General features: G+C 41.6%; 6 protein-coding genes across 8 annotated transcripts; 2 read left to right on the top strand and 4 right to left on the bottom strand.

The window, feature by feature from the left end:
• Positions 1 to 25: 25 nt before the first annotated feature.
• On the bottom strand, positions 26 to 9,021 carry Shd (cytochrome P450 family 24 subfamily A member shade). Of its 2 annotated transcripts, XM_076810138.1 has the most exons (12): positions 7,789 to 7,814; positions 7,725 to 7,755; positions 4,288 to 4,438; positions 3,666 to 3,809; positions 3,359 to 3,557; positions 3,042 to 3,229; positions 2,760 to 2,958; positions 2,502 to 2,664; positions 2,170 to 2,336; positions 2,001 to 2,079; positions 1,694 to 1,891; positions 26 to 696 (listed from the first exon to the last, which is right to left on the bottom strand). In XM_076810138.1, exons 3-12 carry the CDS (start codon positions 4,406 to 4,408, stop codon positions 580 to 582), a joined length of 1,575 nt encoding a protein of 524 aa, XP_076666253.1. In that variant the 5' UTR covers positions 4,409 to 4,438; positions 7,725 to 7,755; positions 7,789 to 7,814; the 3' UTR covers positions 26 to 579. The 2 variants fall into 2 exon arrangements, with proteins under 2 accessions (XP_076666253.1, XP_076666252.1); XM_076810137.1 differs by lacking the exons at positions 7,725 to 7,755; positions 7,789 to 7,814 and adding an exon at positions 8,540 to 9,021 and having other exon boundaries at positions 3,666 to 3,812.
• A 1,072-nt stretch (positions 9,022 to 10,093) lies between these two features.
• On the bottom strand, positions 10,094 to 14,458 carry LOC143367896 (putative aarF domain-containing protein kinase 2). The gene is made up of 10 exons (XM_076810158.1): positions 13,796 to 14,458; positions 13,455 to 13,687; positions 13,318 to 13,393; positions 13,141 to 13,182; positions 12,718 to 12,826; positions 12,516 to 12,633; positions 12,214 to 12,438; positions 11,887 to 12,141; positions 10,429 to 10,545; positions 10,094 to 10,332 (listed from the first exon to the last, which is right to left on the bottom strand). The coding sequence occupies exons 1-10, from the start codon at positions 14,190 to 14,192 to the stop codon at positions 10,138 to 10,140; spliced, it is 1,767 nt and encodes a 588-aa protein (XP_076666273.1). The 5' UTR covers positions 14,193 to 14,458; the 3' UTR covers positions 10,094 to 10,137.
• Positions 14,459 to 14,464: 6 nt separating this feature from the next.
• LOC143367894 (transmembrane protein 216) lies at positions 14,465 to 15,934 on the top strand. 2 transcript variants are annotated; one of them, XM_076810155.1, is made up of 2 exons: positions 14,465 to 14,889; positions 14,992 to 15,934. In XM_076810155.1, exon 2 carries the CDS (start codon positions 15,305 to 15,307, stop codon positions 15,731 to 15,733), a length of 429 nt encoding a protein of 142 aa, XP_076666270.1. In that variant the 5' UTR covers positions 14,465 to 14,889; positions 14,992 to 15,304; the 3' UTR covers positions 15,734 to 15,934. The 2 variants fall into 2 exon arrangements, with proteins under 2 accessions (XP_076666270.1, XP_076666271.1); XM_076810156.1 differs by having other exon boundaries at positions 14,465 to 14,973; positions 15,092 to 15,934.
• Positions 15,935 to 16,112: 178 nt separating this feature from the next.
• On the bottom strand, positions 16,113 to 20,082 carry LOC143367887 (adenosine 3'-phospho 5'-phosphosulfate transporter 1). Its single transcript, XM_076810144.1, has 8 exons — positions 19,620 to 20,082; positions 19,241 to 19,449; positions 18,959 to 19,161; positions 17,473 to 17,697; positions 17,241 to 17,391; positions 16,949 to 17,160; positions 16,733 to 16,858; positions 16,113 to 16,648 (listed from the first exon to the last, which is right to left on the bottom strand). The coding sequence occupies exons 1-8, from the start codon at positions 19,649 to 19,651 to the stop codon at positions 16,481 to 16,483; spliced, it is 1,326 nt and encodes a 441-aa protein (XP_076666259.1). The 5' UTR covers positions 19,652 to 20,082; the 3' UTR covers positions 16,113 to 16,480.
• A 284-nt stretch (positions 20,083 to 20,366) lies between these two features.
• On the top strand, positions 20,367 to 22,364 carry Dnk (deoxynucleoside kinase). The gene is made up of 4 exons (XM_076810149.1): positions 20,367 to 20,520; positions 21,116 to 21,315; positions 21,402 to 21,651; positions 21,724 to 22,364. The coding sequence occupies exons 1-4, from the start codon at positions 20,508 to 20,510 to the stop codon at positions 22,050 to 22,052; spliced, it is 792 nt and encodes a 263-aa protein (XP_076666264.1). The 5' UTR covers positions 20,367 to 20,507; the 3' UTR covers positions 22,053 to 22,364.
• On the bottom strand, positions 21,105 to 23,605 carry Imd (death domain-containing immune deficiency protein). The gene is made up of 3 exons (XM_076810147.1): positions 23,109 to 23,605; positions 22,692 to 23,038; positions 21,105 to 22,624 (listed from the first exon to the last, which is right to left on the bottom strand). Exons 1-3 carry the CDS (start codon positions 23,464 to 23,466, stop codon positions 22,484 to 22,486), a joined length of 846 nt encoding a protein of 281 aa, XP_076666262.1. The 5' UTR covers positions 23,467 to 23,605; the 3' UTR covers positions 21,105 to 22,483.
• Between the last annotated feature and the right edge of the window lie 63 nt (positions 23,606 to 23,668).

Here is a 23,668-nt window from a genome sequence, read left to right as displayed (position 1 = left end):
CTAATTGAAGAAAGGAGCAGGCGGATTTCTCGACAGATATATCGTTATTCTCAACAAATAACATCTACATACATATATTATACACTGCGTAAAAAAAAGGTTCTATCGCGTAACTGTTGCTTCTGGACAGTTACATCTTCGCGACGTTTGAAGGATTGAAATCACCTCGACCGGGCGCCAAATACGATCACGAAAGTTCTTCGGTAACTCCGTGTGTTCTCCGGTATCAATAATAACGAAAACTTAACATCGAGCAACGACTCGAAGTCATTTCCCCGCGCCTCGATTGAAACGAGCACGTGCGTCGAGATCTTCCTACTCTTGCATAAATTCTACGCGTCGCTAATGAATAAGAAGATCCCGGTAGACCCGTGCGCGATTAAATTATAAATACTACGAGTATCTGTAGGTAACGATAAATATCTCAAACGGACGAACAAAAATTACTTTCAACGAATTAGGCGTGTCGCGCACGATATAAACGTAAAATAACAACGGGAGATCGAGCAGCTGGGATCTCCAAGAGGATTTCGATGAGTTAAACGAGCGTTTGGAGCCCTCATCGGCGCGGCGCGGCTCCTATGCTGGCTCGGAACGGTCACGGAATCCAAGGGACACGGGGCTCTTCGGTGCAAGAATGAATTCAAATTGCAAATCGAGCTTCCCGTCCACGACGATCTCGAATTCCCGTATGATCTGCGAAAATAAAAAATTCGGTGCATAACAATAACTAGGTGTCGGGCCGAGGACGGATCAGACGTTTCGATCGGCGAATAGCAGGGCTTGAATAGGTTTCGATAATAACTGTTTCAAACTGTTATATAAAGGTTCTGACTGAAAGAGTTATGAAGAACCTTTATTCGGAATAACCGTTATAAAGAACCTAAATATGAGACTATATAAGTATAAGTTACGGTTCCTATATAGCTCTATAACTTTTATTTTTTAGGTTCCTTAACTTTTATTTTTTACGTTCTATAACTTTTATTTTTTAGGTTCTATATAAGTTACAAAGCGGTTATAGAACCGATTCTTGTAACGATTGTAAAGAATTTTACAATAAATGAAATCACAACATATTACAACTATATATTACTGTGTGTAACCAAATTGTTTAGAAATTATTATAAATAAGTAAGCAAATATATATTATGTACACATTTGTACATGTGTATATGTATACACTCGGCGGTATGCAAGGATCACTTGTATACATATGTACAAATGTGCACATAATATATATTTGCTTACTTATTTATAATAATTTTTAAACAATTTGGTTACACAGAGTAATCTATAGTTGTAATATGTTGTGATTTCTTTTACTGTAAAATTCTGTACAATCGTTACAAGAATCGGTTCTATAACCGCTTTGTAACTTATATAGAACCTAAAAAATAAAAGTTATAGAACCTAAAAAATAAAAGTTATAGAACCTAAAAAATAAAAGTTATAGAACCTAAAAAATAAAAGTTATAGAACCTAAAAATAAAATTTATAGAACCTAAAAAATAAAAGTTATAGAACCTAAAAATAAAAGTTATAGAGCTATATAGGAACCGTAACTTATACTTATATAGTCTGATATTTAGGTTCTTTATAACGGTTATTCCGAATAAAGTTTCTTCATAACTCTTTCAAGAACCGAAATCTTCATAATAACGGTTTCAAGCCCTGGCGAATAGATACGAACCTTCGCCAAGACAAGCTGCAGGCCGAGCTCCACGAAACGTTTGCCCGGACATATCCGTTTGCCAGCTCCGAACGGTGCAACCAGCATAGGCGAATGCGGAGTCGTGGGTTTCAACCATCTCTCAGGCGTATACTTTGCAGCATCTTTAAAGTTCTCCGGGTTCAGACAGGCGACCCAAGTGTGCAGCAGAACCACGGTCTACAGAGGGAGAGAGCAGAGTTCCGATAAAAAATCCTTTCGCTCAGGCTGTAGCTGAGAGGCAAAAACGAACGAATGAAACAACGGTACAGATAATCGAATAACTCACTCCCGCGGTAAGGTGATATCCGGTGAGCTCGATGGGTTCGTCCAAGATGCGAGCGATACAAGTTGTCGTGGGAATCACTCTAAACCGAACGCAGCAATGTTAAGGCCACGTTACGCAACGGCGCGACCAGATGGAATAGAGAAAATAAAGTTGCGAGGTAGCTACGTACCGAAACGATTCGGTGATACAGGCACGCAGGTACTTGGCCTTTCGCAAGTCCTCGATCGTGAGATCGCAGCCGGCCGGCGCTAACGAGTGCGCCTCTTCGAAGAGATGGGCTTGCACCTCTGGATCCCGGCCGATCAAGTCGAACAGAAACACCAGAGTGTTCCCGAACTGCGGAAACCAACGATAAAAGGTGAATTCCGTTTGAATGGGAAAATGAGAGTAATAGCCCTAGTAGCATTTCTGGTTGGCCCACAGTATCCCCAAGTTGGAAACTAGTTGGCCATCAAAATGCCAACAATAAATGCTACTAGGGAGATCATCGAGGCGGCTCACCGTGTGTATACCAGCTGCTATAAAGTCGACGATAGCGGCCTTCTTGTCCCGTACGTCGAGACTCTTCTGCCGCAGGATGGATTGAAAAACAGCCTCCACCGACTCGTCTTTAGCATCGTTTCGCTTCTCCTGTATCGTGGCCTCCACGATCTCCGAAATGACGCTGCAAGCCGATAAAAGCCGAGGATCCTCGAGATAGGAAAAAAGCCGAATCGTATACCTATCGCTGGCAATGGCATTAGGGAACGCGGGACGTACTTGTATATTGTGTCCTCGCTCTCTATCAGCTGCTTGTACGCGGACGTTGGCAGCAGCTTCCATAACGGCAAACCGTAAAAGGCATCGCGCGAGGCCGTGAAGTGAATCCTGACGGCTTCCGCTAATCTGGTGGTGAGCGTGCTGCTGGAGCCTGGCTTTAGGAAGCCGAGGTGCCGGCCCAAGATCAGCGTGCACGTGGCTACAAGAGCGAGCAGCGACGCAAAGGTCATATTTATGTATAACGTAACCGCGCGAGGCAAACATTACCAAAGTCTAGCTTACTTTCGAGACCCATTCTATAGGCGAGCGTCTCGAAGCCCGTCACTTTGTGCCCTGTCCTCTGCCTACGTATCAAATCAATGAAGGAGTCGGCCACGATGTTGAGGGCCGGGAAGAAACCAAGGACGGTACTGGCCCCGGTCAGCTCTGACGTAAGAGCGGTCCGAAGATCGTGCCACGTTTGCCCCTGTCTGTCGAGTTATTTGCTTGTATATAAGTGGACCCGAGTATCCTCGGCGACGTTTGCTGCGGTCAAAGTCGCAATGGCGCTTCGACGGTCTCTACGGTTCCGATGACTTATCGCCGAGGTAGCTACTCACTCGTTCACCAAGCCGAGATTCGTGTAACGATCGCGACGAGTCCGACGGTAGTGAGATATGACCTCCTGCGGAGGGCGAAGCGGGAATCTCGAGCTCCGTCTGAGAACCGCTTCGATGTCGCGGCGAGAGAACACAGAGATCACAGGGAAGTTCCATAGTGCCTCCTCCTTGCACAACGGCCCGTATCGTTCGTTCAGATCTATTCTTCAATCAAAAACAAACCGCCGCCTATGTTAAAACGTGGCACAAGCTAGAGCATCTGTGGACCGGCGCGTTGGCACCGGGCAACGACGACCAAACTGCTTACCTTTGTACGCCTCGTGAACCTTGGTCAGTTCGTAGCAACCGAAGCAAGAGAATATCCACCTGGTTCCAAAAATCGGCAGGGAGAACGGCCCCGGCACGTCGGCGACCGTTTTAAATTTTCTATCCTCTTTCTCCTCGGCCGGAGCTGCTGACCATCAGAAAAAACCAATTCCGCTCTTTAGCCATCGCGCTGTTACGAACTTTAAGGTTTCTCCTTGCGTCCGGACGCAAGAAAGCGGTTTCTAAAGTTGAAGGACGCAAGGACGGCGCGGCTGCGCGCGACCTTGTCGCGTTGAACCGCGATCTCGAAGCTTAGAAAGGGGGCCTCTTTCAGCGGGAGCGAGAACGCGAGCGCGTCGTTACTTCGAGTCGAAGGTCACCTCGAACGCCCCGGCCGCATGAAATACAATTTCCTCGCTCCCTTTGTTTTTGTAGCGACTCGTTGACGCTGCTACACACCGAAGAAAGGAATCGTCCACGCCGAAACGAGATTACGCGTCCTTCGTCCCCTTTGACCGCTGGCAGACGCAACGCGTCACAACATACATGTATTATAGCTCGACACAACGCGGAGACCGTTCGTCCGAGGAGTCCCCGAGGCACCTACAGGCAGGTATACTCACCGCTGCTCTTGTGAGAACCTCCGGCCCAGAACCACCAGGCTGGACGGTAGCTAGTTGCGAGGATCAATATCGTGAGGAGCGCTGCCGCGATCACTTCGAACCAGACACTGGAAAGCAACATCTCGACGCTCGGCACGTTCGGCTGAAATTCCTACGGAAACGTAAACGAAAGCCCCGCTTACGATTATTGTCGCTTAAGCCGATATACATCCGTCTGCCGTCGCGCCGGACGTTCTTCCTTGCGCGAAAGATGCGCAAACGAGACCGTGCTATCGCACCGAGTCTATCATCAACTCGTCGGATCGTCATTCTCCCAGACGTCCGTTATCGCGGCGATAAAGGACGGCAGAGCGAGCACCGCGTCCCCCCCCCCCCAGGAGCTCGAAACCGTATTTATATTTCCGTGTGATTGCCATGAAAAATTGTCCGAGCCTGCGATTAGCTAACACGGCGAGAAAGTATCGTACGTGTCTAACGGCTGTGTAACCAGTCGAAATGCGAACAGCGTGGGTACCTACAGGCAAGGAGAGCCGTCTCGAAATTCATAAAATCGTGGATAGGTGGCTTTGTCTCCAGGCTGCGAAGAACGTGCGCGTAACAGGAAATTGCTAGAAAGGGAGCGAGGGAAGGGGAAAGAGGGAGAAATTCTTGCAGTTGGATTTACGCGAGAGACATGTAGTACGTAGGTGGTACGAGGCGCAGAGGAAGCGTGAAGAGGCGATAAATGGAGCTGCAGGTACGTATTCCGCGTGTACGGAGCGCGTACACACTGCTATCGCAGTTACTATCTGTGATCCCGTACGAAGAAGGAAAAAATGTCGCAGTGCAACTTCCACATCTACGCGAAGTTAACTGACTGCCCCAGTGGTATTTGCAGACCGCCTTTCTTCTATTTGCAATACGCCGATAACGCGGTGTCGTCGCGATGACCCCGCTGCTCCCGCTTTGACTCGCTAATCTCGAAACTGTTACACGGATCGGGGAGAAAATGCTCAAGTACGTATTACATATGCCGCGATATAGATACTTAATTGTCCGTCCGTGGGCGCGATATCGCGCGGAAAATTGCAACTGATCCAAGGATCGGTATTGCTCGCGGAATTTCGTGAACCTCTGCGAATTCGGTGAAGCGGTATCGTCGCCCGGTATCGTAATACCGTGACGACAAGTTGGAGAGCTCGAAACTGCCGGCGCCACCGAGCGTTCCTTGCACCTTGACGTTCTTTGCGTGAAACCGATTAATGAAAGGACACTGGGAACATTCCCGAGCGTTAAACGATCGCGAAAGCACTCTCGACTTCCCTTCCGTGATTAATCCTCGACGAAGGAGCTGCGCGTTCCAGTGCGCGACTTCACCTACCGTGCGTGTAATCCGGTAAAAAGAAGAGGAAAAGATTGACTGTGTGCCGCAGCACGGGAGCGTCGCGTCGCGTCGCGTTATTCGATCAGCAAAAGTTCGTGTGTATACGAACAGAATCCCTGGCAAACATACGGAGGAACAACAGTACAGATAAGAAATGTGGGTAATTGTGTGCGAAGATAGCGAAATGGCAATGTCGCCGTCCACCAAGCTAATAGCAAACAGAGATTAATCTCGAAAGCGAAACAACGGCGCGGCGCAGCAAACAAATCAAGTTTTAATATTACAGAGGAGAATCGGCTCATTATCGCGTGGCCGAAGATTAAACTATCGCTTTACTTCGCGTCCCATTATTTTCAACTTTAACATAACAGAAAAGACCCGAGACCTTACGAGACCAAATCGTTTCCTTGCCGCCCGTTAAACCGTCGCACAGTGGTACGTAATGACGTTTTTCGTTCAAATCACCCTACAGGTCGTAATTTCTTAGAGAACTTGACGATTTTTTTTTTAAATTCTTCGCAATTAAATTCCCTATCGATCTGCCCGGCCGAATTTTTGAATTTCGGTGCTGATTTTTTTATATTTAGCGAATTATACGGCACTTTTCTGAACATCAGTATCTGCGGGCTTTTTTGGCCGCCTGTTCCGAATTTAAAGTCAGATTTTCGAAATTGAAAGTGGTGAATCCAATATGTTGAGGCAGAATTTCAGAAAATAGACTTATTCGGAAGAAACATAGTGCGTATAGATTTTCGGGGACGCTGATTACGAATACGAGGTAATTTTTTCGGTAAAGTTTTCGGATTCGATATTGATGAGCAAGATTTTTAATGTTTGATATTTTTAGAAGGTCTGATTCACTTAACGATTTATACCAGTTGTCTTTAGAAATCCGATTTTATTAGGTGCAATCTTGTTTGAGGAGCAGGATTTGTGCTTCTGGAAGCAAATCTCTGATTTTTTGTTTACGTATGTGTTTAAAAATATCAAACGTTAAAAATCATGCTCATCAATATTCAGTCAGAAAAGTCAACTATATTCGACATATTGGATTCACCAGCTTCAATTTCGAAAATCTGACTTTAAATTCGGAACAGGCGGCCAAAAAAGCCCGCAGATACTGATGTTCAGAAAAGTGCCGTATAATTCGCTAAATATAAAAAAATCAGCAACGAAATTCAAAAATTCGGCCGGGCAGATCGACAGAGAATTTAATTGCGAAGAATTTAAAAAAAGAATCGTCAAGTTCTCTGAAAAATTACGACCTGTAGGGTGATTTGAAGAAAAAATGTCATTATGTACCACTGTGCGTCGCTACTATTGTCCTTAAGACCGCCATCGTAAACAGGCGGATTCATCGATTAATCTCAATTTTACTCGCCGCCGCAAAAAAGATGACTGTAAATCGATGGAAGAAGAACGCCACGCGAATATCTTCAGTGTTTATTCCTTCGCGAATAAGTTGAAAAACGAATGCATATTGTCTCGTTAGTGGCGACCTAACTGTCGGGTCGATCGAGTGTTTACCTTGGAGAACTTGCAATTCAGTGTATTCCCTAATCAGACGTATCGACGAGTAATATTTTATTCGGCGCAGCTAAAATTCTAAGATCTGTCACACACATTTACGCTTCGTTGTAGGACACGCGTGTACGCGTTGCGTCACCTATCGCAGCCAAATTACAAGAAAAAGAAGCAAAAGTATCCGACTAATTGTAAGTAACCAATCCACTCGGCGCTCGACGTTCACTTTCCGCGTTCGCGTGCGCACTGCTTTCTTCCACATTTCCGGTCTACGCGTTCGCATTACAATTAAAGATCCATCTCGATCGGCCAATGGTTCCGGTTAAACGTTCATTTACTACGAGATACGTAATTACGCGTGCGACGACGCGTTCCGTTAAATCAACTGTTACTGACCGCGCGAGCTTAAAGCGACACCCAAAAATATAGCATTTGAAATCTGATTACCCGGATAAACGAGGAAATTGAAAGTATACCCCGTGACACTGGTGTGTCCGCAGGTGGTAAACCGATCGACCGGTAGGCAAAAACGAACGGCTCTTGTACTTACGGAGGGTGGACGTAGTCTGATTGTGAGGAACAGTTAAAAAGAGACACCAAACGTAGGCGTCTTCGTAGCGTCTTCGTAGCGTCGTGTCGTCACCGTTGCCGGTGTGGTTGTCGTCGCGTCGTTGATATCGTTATCGTTGTCGACGTTCTGTCGTTATCGTTGTCGTTGTCGTCGCGTAGTTGACGATGACGGTGATAATGGTAGCGGCAACGGTGGTGGTTCGGTTTGGTGGTGGTAGTGATGGTAGTGGTGGAAGAAGTAGCGGTAATGTTGTAGTGGTGGTGCTGGCACCGGCGGTAAAGTTGACCGTAACCACAACACAACGTTGGTAACTGGATAGGAGGTGTATTTCTTGGCGATACGTTTCGTTTCGTTTCCTATCGTTTGCGACGCGAAGGGGAGAGAGTCAAGTGTAATTGTGCTACAACTCGACTCCCGATGAACGGAAAGGCACAGACGAAAAGGGGATAGCCTGTAAATCGAGCGCTAAAGTTAAGGCAAAGTTCGTGGCAGCGGTGAAAGAGAGGAGGGCACGGGGGAACAGATCGGAGAAAGGAGGCGAAAACGAGAAAGAAAAGAAGAAAGGCGGGAGAGAGAGAGAGTGAGAGGATAAAGCTCGAGAGAGAGTCGCGTACTCGGCAATTTGCGAGCGTGCCACCCAAGTATTACTCGCTGCGACGAGTGTGTCGGATGGGACGGGAACGGGACCGGGACTCAGACGCCAGCAGAACAGTCGAAACGAGATGGGACAGAACAGGCCGCCGAGCTGGGACGCGTCGGAACCAGAGACGAGTCGAGACGAAACGAGACAAGACCTAATTGCCGTTAATCTGTATATCGTCCAGCCGTTGGTGCTTGGTAGACGCCGGCGTCGATTCGATTAATCAAGCCGCGCGCGTGCCGGTCACACGACGAACGAGCCTCTGCGCTCGGTTTCTTTTGACTTTCGACTTTCGACTTTCAACTGTTAATAGAGGAGAGGAAGATCCGGAAGGAGCGGAGACCGCGGACCCGGTCCGGTCCGGCTCGGCTCGGCTCCGCTCCGCGATGACGCGACGCGAGGAGACCAACTTCTCTTATCTCCTTGTCCTCTGTTTACATGCTCCGCCGTTCTTCTTACCGGCCCCGGACAGCGATCCACCGATCCTGTTACACGGAGGGGGTAGCTTACACCTTGGTGGGGACACGAGCCTCGGATCTGGCAAGCACGATCCACTCGGCAGATGGCGCGTAGCAGTGTCGCGCGTTCCCCTGGCGAACAATTTCCCACAGCCAAGGACTTGGCTACGCCACTATTTAACAACCACCCTTCCTCGGCACGCTCCGCAGCTCATTCTTCCGCCCACGAATTCTCTCATCGGCCGCGAAATACATTTCAGGCGTACATTAATTACAGTCTAGATCCCCGCGGACAAAGATTCTAAAGCATGTAAGCGTAGAACGCGCGACCCTTGGACCTGTTTCTGATACCTGCGCTCTGAGCAAGACGGCAACGAACGGTAACTGTCGCATAGAACAGAGAACAGGCTAGATCTGGTCAGGGAAAATGAGATATAGCTATAGCGTGCTACGAAACGTCGATGGAAACTAGTTTCTGGACGAAAGTTCCGTGAAACGAAGAAGAGCAGGAGTTACTAAATGCGAATATCGTAACTCGAGACCTTGCCGCGTTCACCAATTTAAATTCCTACTTTCGACACGCTTTCTTCATCATCAGACTTCGAACGAGAGCCAGCTAGTCCAGTACTCCGTGAACGCAACGCACGAAACGATGACGAATGAAAAAGGCCGGCCTGGCGGAGGCACGGGAATGGTAAGTCTGCTATGTAAAATGTTATCAAAGTATAGCCACGTGATAGACAGTTTACGATGTAACCGGTCTTACGGACGCTTCCGGTACGGCAAAAGTTTGACCTCCCTGTTGGTAAATACGTGTGTACACGCGGCTCAGGTACACACCTCTACTAGGGAGGAGATGAAACGCAGCAGCCACGTGCACCCCTACAAAACACGCGCTAACGCACACGCGTACCGCTGGTAATATCGCCACATCGAAGATGGTCGACCAACCAGGAAGCAATCATGGACAACTGGTCGGTCTGGGTCACTCGCCGGAATTCTGTCCGTTGCGATTGCACGTTCCCGTGGTCACTTTTAAAATCGGAATCCTCCTCGGAACTCGTTTAACCCAATGCCATTAATGCGATTCCTTGCCACGTGTCGACCCGACCCGACCCCAAACGTACCTACTCCACGAAATAAATAACTCGTCTTTGGAAATGCTCTAAGGCTTCTTTATGAAACGCAACGAATCGTTTGAGCGCTTAGGTGGAGGCGCGTTTTAATCTCCAGTTACCCGCCACGTTAACGTACTCGTTGTCCACTCGAGAGATATTTTGGAAAATTTCTTCGTCTAATCGTCGTACAGCGACCTAGTAAAGATGAACGGTAAAAGTTCTGCGAAGATGTCGATGTTCGGATCCAAGCTACGTCCAAGGCCCTCGATCACCACCATGCTGAGAATCACGCTGCTAAAGGACCCGTCTTGCTTCACCCGGTGTCGAATCATCGCGGCAAATAATTCAGTCACAACGCTGCTTACGTTTATCTACAAAATTACCAAGCCTCGTTAAACGCGATAGAGCTGTCGGTTTGGCGTGCGTGATGTTTACCCGCCGAACAGTTATAATGTTTGAACAATTACATTGAGCCTACGTTGAGCGTGAGAATTTATGATATCCTGCATTGTACTTATGAAACCGTCCGGATCAGGAGAAACGTGCGAACTATGCTCCAGAATATACTTGGCCGCCAGTTCACCCTAAACATGCAAACGATAGTAGATATAGAATTGAAAAAAAAATTAAAACTGAATTAAAAAAACATAAAAATGCACGAAAAGTAAAAAATTATTTTTTCCCTTATTTAATCTAGGACTGTCAATTTTTATTAGTCGGCGCTAGATTTGCACAGTGCAAACGATAAGGCGCCTACTTTGAAAATATGAGAGTCGTAGATTAAATAAGGGAAAAAATTATTTTTTACTTTTCGTGCTTTTATATAGTTTTGTAGTCGATTTTAATTTTTTTACTTTTAACCTTTTAGCTTTATATGTATTGACACAGCATGCTGAGGAGATATGCGCGTACGTACATAAAATAATAATAATTAGGTGACAGTAGTCTTTATTATTAACCAGAGCTGGAAAAATATTGGGCCAATATTGATGCAGCGTAGGATAGGGCCACCGGGGCGTCGCCCTCTTTTGAGTAAAAAAAAGATGATCAAAATCGGTCCATATGCTGAGGAGTTATGCGGGACAAACATATAAAATATATATACGGGTCGAATCTGTAACCTTCCCCTTTTTGAAATCGGTTAAAAATCCAACTCCGCGTATATATATAAATACGTGTTGATCGCATTTAAATTATTACTGATAGATTTATGGAATATACTGAAATGAATTAATTATTAATTCGATGAACCCATAAATAATCTATGTACTAATAAGTTCGAAAGATTTATTAATAGATAATGGTATTCAGAAAATATATTTTGATTTGTGCATAAATCATTTATCTTAATATATAAAGCAGAAAACTTCTATATATTTGTGGGTTTGTCTGTCGCCTAAAAACTTTTGAACGATAAACTCTGCGATCACGAAAAGTGCATCAGCTCATTATGCCTGACTAATCTAGATGAATGTGAATATTTTCAACAAAAAATAAATAAAAAACAATCTTAATTTCGGGCGAAACCGAGTAGCAAAGCTAGTATATTAATAAGCTTCTTGTTGTATAATTATCTCCTAATATTTTTAATACTTAAAAGTAAATGTTATCGGCGCACCGGTTCGGTCTATTTTTAAGAGATTAAATGAAAGCTATTGTGCAAATTTTAAGATTAAATTTCCAACGTTTCGGTCAGTACTGCGACCATTATCAAGGAAAGAATTAAATTAGAAACGTTGAAAATTAATCTTAAAATTTGCACAGCTGTTATTTAATCCCTTAAAAAAACCGGTGCGCCGATAGCATTTACTTTTAAGTTTTAAAAATTCTTTACGGTCGAAATTCTAAATCATTTTATTTACCTCCTGATATATAAGGATAATCGCGATTCTACCGATTACCTACCTATCTATAAATCTACTTACGTCTCCCATCAATACCGAGCGAAAAACGTCCCTGAGATTTCGTTGACAACGGTCGTTGAGTGTCGCTACCAAACCGCAGTCGAGTATGATCAAGCGTGGATTATTTGCTACGTAATTAGGATCGATGAATCTCCACAACCAGCTGGCAAGCCCTCCGGCGGGCTCGCAGTCGGTTTCAACTAAGATGTTACCGGGATGTAAGTCGCAATGGATGAAATTATCCCTAAATACCTGTAATTCAAGAAGAATCGTTCCCTATTATTATGATACCTGTCCACGAATTCATCGACGCAAAGAGCCGATCGAACGTAAAGCGAACTATCGCACAACCATTTTTAGAACCGCCGTGATTCCTATTTTAGCTAGTTTCCGTTGCAACTCGGCGTCGTCGTGCTCCAAGTAATCAGAAATGGGAGAGCCCTCGTGGAAGCTCTCCACCAGTATTTCCCGCTGTGTGAAATTCAGATATGGACACGGAAAGATTACGTTCTTCTCCTCGGAGAAGTTTCTCGAAAATGTAATCAGATTGGCCGCTTCTAAGTTCATGTCGACCTTTTACGGGAAACACAGAGACGCGCAGTTAAGATTCTAATTACGGGCTGCGGAAAATTTAGCTGAATATTTTTCACTTGATTCTCCATTATCTGCGAGAACTCGTCGATGCAGTCGGCGAGGCTGAGCCACTGCAACCCTGGGACGAGGTATGTCACGCACTTGGAAATTCCTTTCATTATCAACAGGTCCCGTCTAAAATAAACCACTGATCGTAAGATCGATGAAATATTTTTGTTTGTTTGTAGGAGAATTAATTGGCGCGCGGTCACGTCCCACCTCAGCTGCTTCTTAATTCCAGGATGCAGAATTTTTATCGCTACCGGCTGCAATTTCCTGTTACGCGTGTCACCCTGCCAGCTTTCACCGTTACTATTCAACATTCTATCTAAAATTAATTTGCACACTTTATTTCCGTTTGCATCGCTTCTCCCATTGGTACGACCACAGAATTCGTATAGGGTAAACGCACCAATAAATGAACACTTAAGGCTAATGAATGAACACTATTATAAAATTATGTTTGCAGCGCGATTGACTCCACGTGCTGCAAAAATTGTTTGGATCTGAAGCAAGAAATTACAAGAAGTCTCTAATTAATTAGTTGCTTCTTTTAATAACTTATTTTACTCATTTTAATAAAAAATGTCCATTCACTGGTACGTGTTCATTTACTGGTACATCCACCCTACATGTATTTACCGATCCAGCTGACAAGCGGCCCGAGCTTCAAATATTCCGCAACTGCAAAAGAATTCGTTTAACAACCACCGCGAGAAATGTCTGCTCTCGCGGAACTTGAACCTTCGTCCATGTTAGGAATATCGTAATAACGTGATAACGTAACATACTACGGTTAGAGAGGACTTTCTAATTTACTTTGGACAAACGTGGATATTCGAGGCGTTTCCGTTACTTCCGCTAGAACGTTCGGATCCACCCATGCTTTGTAGACCTGCCAATCGAATACGAGTAGAGGTGTAGGTGTATAGGTGTATAGGTATACGCACGCGTACTTGAGCACAGCAGCCTGTCCCGAGAGGAACTTGATCCTCAAATTTCACGAATATCTTCCTCCAATTCGGGCCGTAAGTGGCCTTTAGCAAGTGCCTCGTGTAAATCCAAGAATGCGAGGAAACGGTCCGCTGCAATTCCGAAAGCGTATGACAAATATCTTGCGGAAACAAGTCTTTTCGCGTGGACGCCCATTGACCGAATTTTATAAAAATCGGCCCGAGAAATTCCACACCTACAATCGTAGCGTGGTAAATGGAAAGATTCTAAAATGACACCTCATTTCTACGGGTAGACCTGAAATGCTTCCTATTCTTTCTGCTCAATACGACGGATTAATTACTTTTTCGTAAAATCGTCGGAAACAGGTGCCTGTGTGTGAAACGCGTGATCAAGTACACGATCGCCAACCCGGCAACGATAGATCCTATCACGGAAATTCTTGCTAGAATTAGAATAACGTTCCAAGTACCGTCCAGGAAACCTTCGTGTTCTATGTCGTGTTTTCTTATCAATGCTTCGCTCTCGTGTACTCGCGTCAGTTGCTTTGGCTCGTAAGAGAGAATCAAAACAGCCTCCACGGATCGCTTAAACCCTTCAAGATTAACCTGTCTTACTACCGGCCGATTAAATCTAATCGATCTTGTATACTTGTGCTCTCTCGTTTGCCAATTCTCTCCTCTATTTTGGAATAATTTCTTCGAACGGAACACTCTCGAAAGGTTCGAAGAAAATCCCATTACGGACCATGTTCAACCGTTGGCTTTGCAACACCAACGACCGCGGTAGCTTACAAAAATCTGACCTTCGTTAAAACTCCATTAAGGAGCTACGTGCGGATTGCGTAATCGGAATCGGAATCGGCTCTAAATCAAGGAACGTGGACGTTAAAACAGCATTTGTACGTACTCCTATAAAAATTATACGCAATCTTTCCAATGTATATGCGATTAATTCGATATGACTCTGATTCTAAAATATTGTTTGAAATTAATTTCACTTCAATACGATTCTTTTCTCTTTTGGTAACACTGCCCGGTGAACCGTTGAGTTGACCACCGTTCACGGTCGTCGAATGTTGATCCACCCTTGTCGTTCATGAAAATAGATATAACTGTAGCGAATGAACCTCGCTTTAATTTTCAAGACTTTATAATTCAGGCGTTTAACGTGCTTTCAGAATAGAGCACGGGAGATAGGCAATTTAGCGTCACAAGCAGGAAATACTTATGAATATTCTTTCGTGTACTATGTACGTATACTATTAGGGTACCCTTTTCTAACCATACCTGATTGCTATCCACTGCTGTTCGTAACACCGTCGTCCGTCGGTTCATCGGTTGCACCAGGTTGCACACGATGAGAAATATATGTTATTAACGATTCGCTACGATAATCGGAAAATATTGTCACGTTTCTCAAACTTTATGTATGCATGTATGTATTTATCAAATGCTTAGAAGTAAAATTAGAAATGTTATATATTTCTATTCGTGGACGTGGCTCTTAATGGTATTTACAGTATGTATTATATTACAGGAGGTTTGGTCTGTCTTTTAAAAGTAGAAGATGAATTATGGAGTTGAGAGAAATAACGTTTCAAATAAATAAATTTGAGATAATTAAGCTGTATATTTAGGTTAACTGATAGAATCGAATTGATGAGGAAAAAGGAGGATTGTGGTATGGTAACCCACTGTAAATGAATCAGGAAGAGATGAATCGTAATGCACGTATGCAAAGAGAAAAGAAATATTCTCTTTAAAGAAACAGAGAGCAATTGAACCGGTTCGGTTCTGTTGTACACGAATCCTGATAAATACATGTTTCTTGCCGATGAAAGTTTGATAAGATGCCTACGATAGCTAGTTCCTCCTTAACGTACGAAATTCTCATGTACCTAAACTCCTTTTATTTTGGTATGTTTGCCATTTGCGAATTAGGCATGGGATTCTTCAAGGCTGCGAATTTGCCTTCCCCTGGCACGAGTACTGTATTGACAGAATTTGCACTTTTGTTCTTCCTCATAGCCACGGAAGGCGCCAGAATTTATCTCGGAAGGAAAGGAAACTTGACTGAACATGGTCTACCGATCCTTATAGGAGTCGTCTTAACTGTGCCAAGTTCATTAGCGACGATATATTTTTTGATCTGGCAGAATTATGTACTCAGACTGGAAGTAATTCTTTGTAGCATACAGCTAGTACTCTTGGCATCTGAATTAATTATTTCCATTTTGTGCCTTATAGCTATCTATCGACCTCCGTCTCCCGAAGAATAAGCCACGACATACGTGCGATTTCATTGTCGTTGAATATTTGCTTGTGATAATCAGTTTCCAACCCTATCCGATCGTATCGCACGCCCCACTTCTGTATGTTAATAAAAGTTACGTCTACCTTTACCCGAATAACCTTTCACATGTTATCCAGCGTTAATGTAAACAATGTATGAGTGGAGAAAATAGAAACTGTATAAAGCTTGTGAGTATTTAATTCTCGTACCTCCAGAATTGTTTGTCAAGCATAAATAAATGTGCATTTCGTGCATTGGCTTTCCATAGAATGGTTCAACTAATAGAAAAATCCACGACAACTTTATAATTCGCGTGAATAAATAGAAGAAACGCACGCAATGGTTTATAGCAATGAATGTACAGATTTTGAGACTCCGCTCCTTTTATTAACATTTTTCTGTAAAAAGTATACAAGTTTTTGTCTTTACACGTGACACTTGTAATAAAATAAACATTTCTTAAATAAATAAAGGATACTTTTAACTTAAAAGTACAAATAATCATTCAAAGTGAATGTGAAATAAATAAGTGGTTGCACTCTGAATGCACTTGTGGAATATGTACTTATGAAAATAATGTTAATGTTAAAACAACATTACGAATACTTTACAGAGATTAATAATTTTCGATGATCAGGAATATCTGACGAGATGACAAGATACGCGCATATTCAAATAAGTAATGTAAAAAAAAATTTCATCACATATGTACCTATGTTCTTTATTCGCGTAATTAATCTTTTATACTATTTGCCGCAGCTCTACGTCTTCTAATCGCCAGTAATCGGTTATTGCAATATATTCGTAGAAATACTGAACCAAATACTATTAATATGCCAATTATTCCGATAGCCGTTACGCGATGATGATATATCAAACAGGATAACAATATAGCCAAACCCTAAAGGAGAGAAAACAGAGGACATATTTAACATGTATACAAATATTCTGCCAACACTGATGCGTGCAAGAAAGATTATATTACCTGTCGAATAGTCATTATGATGACAAACGTCACTGGGCCAAATTTCGAAATTGTATAAAAAATGTATAATTGGCCGCTTGCAGAACAAATCGATATCAGTAAACAATCCATGATAAATCTAGGGTACTATAAAGATAGAAATGTTAATACGATATTGCAGATGATTGGTGGTGTTGTCGGTATTACTTTTACTCTATTACGTTCAGTTTTAGTCACCTGTGTCATGAAAGAAAATATGAGGGGAAAGCTTGACTGTTGAAATAAGGACATTGCGGTGAATAAGCAGGAAAACATGTTAACTATACACATCATCTGTACACTCGTTGCGCCGTACTCCACAAACAACGCATTCTGCCAGGTACTTGTAAAACTGTCTAACAGTAAGTAGCCTCCTAAGAGAACGATACCAGAGACGGTAGTAGCTCCATCTAAAAATTTTAAGATAACAATAACAACAAAAGCTACAAGAAAATTAACAAAGCTACTTAAACGATGCAAGTAACATTACCGTTTTTATAATCGGTACTGTCTAACATGAAAAGTGTCATTCCAATAGATATAAGTACCGCTGTAACATATTCGTAATACTCGTACGTGGTGTGCGAAACTATTTTTCCCATTATCATCACTGGAATTATTTTAGATGCTTTTGCCAATACCTGACAACACACAGGGTATCGATCAAATCTTCCCTCTGCACAGTCGAACAGAAAGGTAAAGAAACGGAAAGTAATAATTACCTGTGTTGGGAAACTAACAAACTTTAAAGCTTCGTATTGACACCAACTGCTCATGATGTTTGATAACGAGCAGAATGCATATTTATAAAGCGGCGCTTTATGCTGCGGTTGCCTCTGAACTATCAAATACAATCCTGACATGCAGAACGCAAGAATCCGGTTTATAAATACTAGAAATTGAGAATCTTGAAAGCGGCTCTTGGTGCCGGCAACATCTTCGTACTCCTGAGAAACAAAGGTTTTATGTGACAGAAACTATTAGAAGAACGAGAGGTACCGAGCCACATTGTATCACAGTATTTGTAAGTGTAACGTGTTATTTATTATTTATTCTGCAGCTTGCATGAAGATACAGTTTCATAATATCGACATTAATAATTCCAATGAAGCACAACTTTAAACTTTGTTTCAAGCATCGTGGGTATTATTATTAGTACCCATACCGTGTCTGGTGTAACGAAGGAGTAAAAAACATCATCTTCAGAACTTTGTTTCACAGAAAGCCTGGATCTCCTAGAAGTAGGGACTAGATGATTCGCATTGTGCTTCTGAAAGCTAAGTTAACGGAACGCCCTTGTACATGAACGTTTAACCGAGGCAACATATACTCGTGGGATAACTATTAAAATCAACTGTTCCATTTCTCAAATAACCGTCTTGTAAGTATGCAGAATATAGTTTATTAACGGGTTACGCCACCATGTAACGCTCGGAACTAGACGAACTTTTTTTACAAATACTATGAGGTAGAAAATTATTTCTTTACTTCTTATGTGCAGAGCGTGTATTAGTGCACATATTGTACAAATATTGTACAAAACTATTAAAAAATAGCAGAGTTATTTCTTGCTCCGGCGAAGCTCCTCCGCGTGAATGGTGTATCAAATAATGACACCCAGGTTCATCTGACATGAGGGAGACCATGATTCTAGTCTTCATTAATAAAATATGCTACAATGTAGCATACGGTTTTGAGAAGAAAAAATGTATTGTACAAATGAGAACAAGGTGAATATCACTGTCCATTTTTTACTTAACACGGCAAACTTAAAACATTTATTATATACGAATGGGTTATCGCATAAAAAAAAAATGATACGCTACATTTTAGATAATACAATTAAGAGTATGTGTACCAAGTTTGAAATAAATCGGACAAATAGTTTTGGAGATATTTGATACACCGCTCACGCGGAGGAGCTTCACTGGACAACAATTACTCAGCCCTTTTTTAATATTTTCGCATACTATTTATACAATATGTGCAATAATACATGCTCTACACATGTGAACTAAAGAAATAATTTTCAATCTCATAGTATCTATAAAAAAAAATCGTTTACCTTCGTGCGTCTCAGGGTGGCACAACCCCTTAAGGTCAGTTTATGGTAGGACATGTTTCATGATTTCATAAGTCGATTTGTCAGACACAGCTAATAACCTTACACCGATATAACTTTTGTGGTACATATCAAACAAATAGTACCTGTGTCATTATCTTCTCTTGTAAGTAGCCCCATGTTAAATAACTGACTTGCAATCCAAAGAAACAATACAGAAGTAATAGGGCATCCTGCGTAAAGGTACGTTGGTTATTAGCTGGCGTAGAAGCGCAAGAAGAATCCAACAGCCCTGTTTCGCAATGGCCCACAAAACAAGAACGTACCAGCCTTAAAATGCATCCTTTACCTGCTCCAAGAAAAAGTGTACTACATAGTTCCAGGCACCAGTGTATAAATGTTTAAGTTTTTAACTGTCTCTCGTTTACCTCCTCTTTGAATATATTTTGTGTGACGCACATATTTATAGATAAGACAGCCAGGTAGTAACACAGTAGCGTAACTTAATAGATTTAAGCATAATTGGACAATCCAATTATAAGAGGATGTCTTTAAGAATGTTTCTCCACTATTCAACAGAGATTTAATAAGTTCGCTAGCTTCGAATATAAGGCTGACTGAGAGCAGTAGCAATATACTATAAAAAAGATGATTTATTTTAACACACTCGACTATTTCCAGTGAAACCTAAAGTTAACTATAATATACATAGAAATTAAAATGTCACTTATGCAATATATATATGTATTATATTATATTTCTCAAAAAAAGAAGGTATTAGCATTGAAATTTATAACTATAACTTACCAAATGACAATTTCACCTACAAAATTTCGCATTGTGCTTATTATAATTGAATTGACGTAGGCTAACGATTACTAATTATTAAATTGTTTCATAACCTTGCTCTTCCGACGTCCAATACCTTACACTACAATTACACCCAGTAGCGTAAGCATATAAAAAACTATGTACCAACAATTTGTAATTAATATTCCGTTACATGTTGCGTGCATACACAATACGCAACGATTTCGAGATCATAATTTTGTAAATTTATAAAAATATGCTGAAAAATAAGATCCGAAATCCATGAATAATCGTTAATCGAACACTACAGCGTACAATGTTCCGACTGACAATTCAGGAGCAACCGATAATGATTCGTCAAATCATTTTTCAAAGTCAATCGCATCTTCCTAGCGACTAATGTCAAATCCATATCTAATAACTTTATCTGGTAGCGACGTGTTTCACGTCAAAGACCCACATCTCAGGCCTGTTCAGTATCTGTTCGTGACAGACACCGGCGTCTTTAAACGTCGATACATCACGGGTGAAAAGTATTGGCCCCCAAGTTTCGCATAGAAATTTCAGATTATTCTTAATTATTCATTTCATATACAAACATAACATGCGCACTAGGCTATGATACATTTTTATCGCTTTTGCGTTTCTGTTGCAAACAAACAAAGCATTAATTCGCCCGATGTCTTTCTCGCCCATATTCTCGCTTTTTGTCGTTTAATGAACATGTCGATCTAGAATACGAGTACGCTATGCCTGCATATGCCTGTGATCCATGTGCCAACTAGTGGGCCAGTGTAGACCAATCGTTGAGAAAAGGATAGCGCGGTAAAAGTGTTTATTTCGTATAATTTAAACAGTGTTTAACCATCAGCCAATCAGACAACCATGTCTTTCATCGGTAAATTTGAATTTAATAAATAACTAATCGTAGTAATAATGACCAACAATAATTACGAATTACCGGCAGCGCATAACATCGAGTTACTATATACATACAGCAGCACCAGCACGTTTTCATCCCCTCCCTAAAATATTGCGATGGAGTTTACGCGGGAATTAGCGGGAATTTTACCAAGAGTACCAAGGGTGCGGCGTGTTTAGTGTTGAAAAGCTTGAGTAGATCTGTTATCATTATTAGAGATTAAGTGCACAAGTTGTTTCCTGAATATCTTCTATTTATCGCGTAATACGCCGTACCCTTTCTCCATCATTTCCACACGTTATATTCTGATTATCATAGTGAATTTTTGTCGATAACTGGAGCTCGTTCTGTCGTCATAGCCCACCTAAAGTAATCCTTTTAAAGATCCACGAAATTTTAGGTTTCGTTCCTCTTAATATTTCGATAACTCTCGTAAGATAGAAGTTTTCTTTTCATTTATTAAGTAGAGTAAGTAGTGCAATACAAACATCAGTGCGTTTAAAACGAATCTTACACAGTGTAAAAACTTGATTGAAACAAATGAAATTAGTTAATTGCTATATTGTTTCAGGCAAAACTGTGATTACTGTCTTAACAAAAATGTCTGGTACCCCTCGTAAGCTCTATAAACGGCCGTTCACAGTATGTATAGAAGGCAATATAGGAAGCGGTAAAACAACATTTCTAAGTCATTTTAAAAAATTTAATAATACAACAGTTTTACAAGAGCCAGTAGAACTTTGGCGGGATGTAGCTGGAACAAACTTATTAGTAAGATTTCATAAACTCTGAGCCTATCTGTGTAATAATATCTGGCACCGAGTAAAACTTACGAATCTTGTATTGTTACTATTTAGGAATTGATGTACAGCGATCCTAAACGTTACGCTTTTCTATTCCAATCCTATGTGCAGTTGACAATGCTTCAACTGCACACTCATCAAAGTCCATATCCGTATAAGATCATGGAAAGATCTGTGTACAGTGCGAGATGCTTTATAGAAAATATGAAACGTACAAAGATGCTGCGCGACGTAGAATTTGTAGTGTTGGAAGATTGGTACGACTGGTGTTTAAAAAGCGCTCATATAGAAACAGATTTAATTGGTAAGACTTTAATTGTACAAAAGCCAGGCGTCCCTATTTTATATTAATCATGATTTTTTTCCCTTAAATCAGTGTATTTGAGAACATCTCCGGAAGTTGTGTATCAAAGGATGAAGGCAAGAGCAAGAAAGGAAGAAAATTCTGTCTCATTGGAATATTTAAAGCAAATTCATGACATTCACGACGAATGGCTTTATCATCAAAACTTATTTGATATACCAGCGCCAGTTTTAGTATTGAATGGAAACAAGAGTTTCAATGAAATGCTAGACGAATTTGAGAATTGTAAAAATAAAATATTTGGTAAGAGGAAAGAGGAACAGACTGAAGAGAAAAAGGTAGGAGAGGCATTATCACCGGTGCGTCCTGTGCCAGAAATTAAAACAGGTGTATCGGACTGACAAATACAATAGTATTCTGGAATATGGTTCTATCTACGTACGCACGCCGACTTACATGTTTTTAGAATGGTATTTGACGAATTTATAGATTTTTACTTGCTTACATATTATTCAAATGAATGTATTTTTGTAATTTAAATTCTGTATATATATACACATATATGTAAGTAATATAGCATCATATACCAGTTCTGTAAAACATACTTTATTCAATGAAATTTAATAAGTAACATAGTTTATTATAATACGTAATTATAAGTATAAAAAGATAACACAATATTTATATAATTCCTGTCATGTTACTTAACTATTCACGTTATCGAACAGCGTTAAAAAAAAAAGAAATCAACTTTCGACAGCGTATAAATCTGTGCATGTATACCCATCGTTATCAAGTTATAAGATGTAACAGATTTAGAACTAAGGGAATGTTAAGTGGAACTCTTACGAAAAGAGACTAATCGTTCTGCGCAGTCGTATTCTTGGCAAGCCCACAATACGTTCGTTAGATAACCAACTTCTGCACTGTTAGTGTTAGCTTGTTTCCAATCGAGAAATATTTGATAAATTACCTGAAACCAAAGCTATTAACACACGAGGAAGTATAAGCATCGTTCAGATATAACTTGTTAAATTTACCTCACTTATTCCTCTGAACCTATAATTTTCTTCAAATTGTTCGATTTGACCATCCGAATATAACAACCTTCTAGCAACGTCCCTCCAACCGTGTCCGATGTGAGTCTTTACAACAAATATATCTTGCAAAGTGATTTCGTCGGTGCAAGCGCATAAGCGCTCTACTTCCGCAGGCATCTGTCGAATCTCTGACTTGGACCACGATTCCTCCGATGCCGACGGTGCGGCATCGGCACCGGCACCTTTCGAGGCAAACTGATTAACGTTGCAAATATAACTAGTTCTCGCACCGATTTTCACTCCATTCGAATTAACTATATTGTAATTCACAACGCTAGTACCACGAGCTGTAAAACACAGAATTAACATTGTCCAACACGGAGAAACGAGAAATGACAATCGACAGTTCGCACTTACAATACTTGGACTGCTTGGATTTCGTTTTTGTTTTAACATTCGGCTTCTTATGTTCTTTCGGAGGAGTCGTAGAATATTTCGTATCGTCCGAGTTCCGCTCTGTCGTGGAAGGAGGAACATCTATGGGTACTGCACCGTTTGACAGAGATGTCTTTTCTTCCGATGGTGTCACATTGTTCTGTTGAATTTGTGGATCTGGCGTGGTAGGCACAGATTTAGGTATGCCATTTGTTTCGCTGGTTACGGTATGTGGATCTAAATTGTGCGTGTATCCAGTGATCTCTATCCGTGGCGGATCGGGTGTCGCATCGGTCGTTAGCATATGGAATCGACGTGATAACTTGGAAAATATCGGCATTTCCTTCAAAATTGATATTGCTCTAACAAAAAGTTTTTTCACATTGCTTCCTTCTTTTTTTTTCCAAAAGCGGCGTTCGCTTCTGCTTTGATAAGTATCCGTGAAGAAGAAATTTTTGAAACCAGAGCGTCAAACGAGACTTTATTGTGAGTGTAAAGAAAGAAAAAAGAATTCTTATTGTGTTATTCTATTAATTCCTTTG

Source organism: Andrena cerasifolii, chromosome 4, assembly GCF_050908995.1.
Source record: "Andrena cerasifolii isolate SP2316 chromosome 4, iyAndCera1_principal, whole genome shotgun sequence".
In the NCBI taxonomy this organism is placed as follows: domain Eukaryota; kingdom Metazoa; phylum Arthropoda; class Insecta; order Hymenoptera; family Andrenidae; genus Andrena; species Andrena cerasifolii.
This window is presented reverse-complemented; position numbering and strand designations above follow the sequence as displayed.